This window comes from Gossypium arboreum, chromosome 3, assembly GCF_025698485.1.
Source record: "Gossypium arboreum isolate Shixiya-1 chromosome 3, ASM2569848v2, whole genome shotgun sequence".
Classification (NCBI taxonomy): Eukaryota; Viridiplantae; Streptophyta; class Magnoliopsida; order Malvales; family Malvaceae; genus Gossypium; species Gossypium arboreum.
This window is the reverse complement of record NC_069072.1, coordinates 4,317,860-4,322,794: the sequence shown is the minus strand read 5'-3', so window position 1 is coordinate 4,322,794 and position 4,935 is coordinate 4,317,860. Positions and strand designations below refer to the sequence as shown.

General features: G+C 34.9%; 1 protein-coding gene across 1 annotated transcript; it reads right to left on the bottom strand.

The window, feature by feature from the left end:
• Positions 1–329: 329 nt before the first annotated feature.
• Positions 330–4,563, bottom strand: LOC108475246 (ABC transporter G family member 1-like). The gene is made up of 7 exons (XM_017777222.2): positions 4,023–4,563; positions 3,487–3,957; positions 3,314–3,400; positions 3,099–3,224; positions 2,795–2,989; positions 1,974–2,718; positions 330–562 (listed from the first exon to the last, which is right to left on the bottom strand). Exons 1-7 carry the CDS (start codon positions 4,323–4,325, stop codon positions 519–521), a joined length of 1,971 nt encoding a protein of 656 aa, XP_017632711.2. The 5' UTR covers positions 4,326–4,563; the 3' UTR covers positions 330–518.
• Between the last annotated feature and the right edge of the window lie 372 nt (positions 4,564–4,935).

Below are 4,935 nucleotides of genomic sequence, written 5' to 3'. Positions count from 1 at the left end.
AACCCAAAGTAATAATTTCTCCCAGCGCTATATAAATTTGACACCTAGTGTCTCATCGGATAAACCAAAGTAAATTGGCATCTAGTGCCTCATCGACTCGAATTCGAAAAAATCCCTAAACTCTTCCTATCTTATTGCATGCCATTTATATCCGACTCAGCTCAATATAGTTAATAAGCCCAATACAGTTAATAGGGTTCCAATTCACTTTCCAAATATAACCAATATCAAATTATCATATTTGTACATTATCACATTTACACATATATATTCATAATATATATATATATATATATCAATTTAATCCAATTCAATCAAGTTTAATTCAATTCAATATCAAAGTACCAAATATATTTTTCATATAATCCCATAAACACATGAAATCAATTCAATAGTCGAAGTTCCACATACTCACCTCAACCATTTACCATATACATTAAATCAAAATACAACAATTAACAACTAGGTTCGGATTACAGAAATACAAACCAAGAATTTCGAGCTATTCGACTTCGATTTTATCCTTCCCTTTTTTTAGTCGAGGATTCCGGTACGACGTTAGCTATGAAATTAAAACAATTAAAATTCATCAATATAACATAATTCAATTTCATATTAAATATTTCAATTTTGACTCAATATTTGCCTAAATTTCAATTTAGTCCTTAAATCGAGACTAACTTTATTCTTCACATTTAATTCTATATTTTCATACAAATTCCACTTTAAACTAAATTTAACTCCCTATTTTCACTTAAATCCCTAAATTTTGAATTTTTCATAATTTAGTCCCTATTACTCAAAATTTACAATTTATTCTACAATTTAATCCTTTTTCATTTCTAACTTAAAATTTATCAATTTAATCCCTAATACTAAAATTATTCAACATTAACAACCTTTAAAAACTCAATCAATGCTAAAATTTCAACATGGATAGGGTAACCCTAGGTACCGGGATTCTAAAAATAAAAAAATTACAAGAAAATAGACTAAATTAACTAATCAATTGAACTTTAAACCCTAGAAATCCCTAATCCGTGCGTTGAACCTTCTTTCTCCCTTTCTTTTTTTCTTTCTTTTCTTTCTGTTTCGTATGCCTTTCTTTCTTTTAATACTTTTATTTTTTCATTCTTTTAATAACCATCCCACTTAAAGCTTTTAATAACAGTCCCACTTAAAGACCAATCGTAAAATTGCTTCTTTAGTTCCTTTAATTATTTTTAATTTATAATTTAACTTTCACCTATATGCTATTTAGTCTTTATACCTAATTACTTTTAATTCAAGTAAATTCATTTAATCGAAATCTAATTAACTACACAACTAGCTTAGTAAATATTTATTAAAAATATTTACGAGTCTGATTTATGGAAACGGAATTCTAGGAATGCACTTTTTTTTTCAATTTTGTCATTTTTAATTAATTAGCTATCAAAACGTTAAAATATTTCAACAAAACTTTAATACTACCTTAATGACACTCCGTACATATTTATAAAAATATTTACGGCTCGGTTTATAAAAATAAAATCCCGATACCTCATTTTCTAAAACCACTTGAACTTAACAAATAACTTATATAACATAAATTATCAAATCAAAAACCTTTTAAAAATCACATTCGACTCGTAAATATTAAATAATAATATATTACGAACTTACTCGTCGGATTTGGTGGCCCCGAAACCACTGTTTCCGACACCACTGAAAAACGGGCTATTACAGACACAACCTGACACATGGCTGTATGGCAGGCCGTGTGGAAAAGGTCAGCTCGTGTGACTCTTGTACCTTACTCTAATTTTTCGATTTTCACTCATTTTGCTCTCAAATGTTCTCCTTAAGTATAAAAACATGAATTTAAAGTATTAAAAGCATCAAATTTATAGTTAAAATTGAATAATCACCAAAAAAAACATATTAAAAATAAAATTAAAACATGTTACTTTTAATATTTTATCAACGCTCACCCTTAGTGACTTGGGCTTTGTCCTTCCAAGTTGCCGACATGAATTTTCCGATCACCGCTTTTTTCTTCTCGGTTGTCTTGATGATGATCAAAAACAATGTTCGATAAAGCACAACCATTGCAAACAAGATAGCAAGGTCAACCCACTTAGAGTATGTCATTTCAATACGCCAAGTTTGCTTCAAAATTTCTTCACCAGTAATGGTTGGTGAGCTTCCATTTCCAGCTTGAACATTATTGGGAAAAGTCAAGCCTACAAACTCGTTCTTAAACAGTCCCTGATAGGCATACTTGTGGAAAGCGATGTAGTACAAGGGAAATTTAAACACTGGCTTGGGAAGATCAGAGGGTAATCGGAAGAAGCCGCCAACCAATATCATTAGCCCTTGAATTCCAGCACCCACTATGATTCCCATCAGGAAATTGGGTACCACACTTGCCACAATCATCATTAAACTCTCCACCAACATCATGCAAGCGAATATTATGATGACGAAGAACAAGAAATGTTGATATCCAGGGTGAAGTCTTGGAAGGAAATATGTAATTGCGCCTGGAATAAGTGCGACCAGTGCCAAGAATGGCAGAGCAGATAAAGTATTTCCGATGACAAAGGGAGTGACACCGTAGTGCCCATTTAGTCTTTCACGTTCGAATACCTTCATTTCCTCTACAAAAGAAGGGAATCCACCAATGGCCATGAAGGTTAGAAATGATGCCACAAACATCATCAGTGAACCTCTAGCCTGAAAAAAAAAACCCTTATATGATCACTTGCAGTGTTGAAATCGATCGATCAATATTATGTATTCATTTACGAACCTGGATTGATCCATTGTCCATCCCGATGTGGACAAACACAGAGCCAAGTACAATAGAAAGTGAAATGTAGATACCTAGACGCAACCAATAGTAGCCAAGGTCACGAGACATGTTAATGAAAGATCTTCTGGTAAGGACATGGCATTGGTTGAAGAGCCCAGACCGCCTTTTATTTTTCTGCAATGCTCCACCACCCTGACACGCACCATAATCACATATCCAATATATATGTTCAATCCCTTCATGTTATACATTTCAGATCTATTCCGAGAGGAAAAAAAATAATGAGCTGCCGTCAACTAACCTGTTTACAAATCTGAGCAATCTCTTTCTGAACCATTTGGTATATATCAGAAGACTTATATGACTTCACTAGGATATCAATAACTTCCTGTGTGGGGATTCCATTAGCAAACCCTAGCTCAATATCCTGTTTAAAATTGCAAAACGTCAGACTGGAGACTTTATTTACGTTGGGAAATATTTGTAAACTAGTTTCTGAAGAGGGAGAATATATACCTTTTCAAAATCCTTGTTAATGGTTTTGAGGAAGTGATCAGATGGGTTATGGAGGCTCGGGCAAGGGAATCCATTTAAAGCAAAAAACTACATATTATTTAGAAAAATAGGAGGGGTTAGATGTTTTTCCATGTATATATAATATTATATTATGCTACTGAAAAAGATCATACTTCGTTTGCTGCAGAAACAGGACCAAAGTACACAGTTTTGCCTGCAGATAAAAGGTAAAGATTGGCGAATAGTTGAAATACTTCAGCGCTAGGCTGATGGATGGACGCAATGATTGTTCTTCCAATATTATCTTTCTGATTCATGCTTGCGATTCTGCTCATCACATAATATGAACCAGCACTGTCAAGCCCACTAGTGGGTTCATCCAAGAACAAAAGCTTAGGGCGTGTCAATATTTCAATGCAAATGCTAACTCTCCTCTTTTGGCCACCGCTTAATCCCTTAGCACCCCACCCACCAATCCTAGTATCCATCGAGTCTTGCAAACCCATTTCTCTGATCGTCATTTCGGCTCTCTCATTCTTCTCAGATTTGGCCATTGTATCCGGTAACTGAAGCTGAGCTGAGTAGTAAACAGCTTCTCTTACAGTCAGTGTTGAAATCAACGCATCGTCTTGGGTTACATATGCCTGCACGGTAGTAATTAATTTTATTTGCATGAAAGAAGTGATAACTTTTTAATGAAATTCCTTACAGATGTTCCATAAGCCAAGACTTGTTTACGTCCGTTGATAAGAATATCTCCTCCTTGCCTTGTTTTGGGACCCTGTCTCCCTGCTAAGGTATCAAGAAGTGTGGACTTGCCACAACCCGAAGGACCCATTATAGCCAACAGCTCACCAGGGTGGGCGTAGCCAGCCAGTCCCTGAAGGATCGGTCTTCCACCAGCAACCGTGACCCACAAATCGTCCCAAGTCAAGAACACTCCATCCTCCATGAACCTGTTACTTCGGCTACCTGTGTCACTCCCTGGCATTGGATTAAGGTTTTCAGCCATGAAGGTTTCTGGTCCACCCTGCAGTACTGGCTCTGATTTACGAAAAGAAGTTGCCGTAGTTAATGTAACTAAGATCAAAATGTTATGGGGCAAACGAGAAATTTGTATACTGTATTTATAATGGGATCTTAGTGTGGAACTGTGGATTTACATATAGATATTCAATTTTAAAATAATTTCTTTGACCACAAATTAAAACAGCCGTGTACCATACGAGATTTTTGGAGGAGCATATGTTTCACTATACGAGATTCTTTTAGTATATATGAAAACAAAAATCAGTTCATGTCAAACAGTTAAACTAAATGGACTAATGGTGATTATTGATTAACCCATCACATAATGCATCATGTCACGCATTAAGGAAAAAAAACAGTATCTACTGTTAGTACCAAAGAAAAAAAAAGCACCTCGTGCTTCTTAATTATGGCGATTTTTCCCATTGAGAGGGAACTGCCGAGCTGGGTGAGAGTAACGCCAAAGGAGGCGGTTTTAATGTTAGTGTGTAATTATTATATCCAGAAACTTCATAAGGTAGTCAATATATGCGGCGGAAAATAATGTTATTCAATTTTGAAGGTTAGACGTGGAGGTAGTAGATTTAATTACG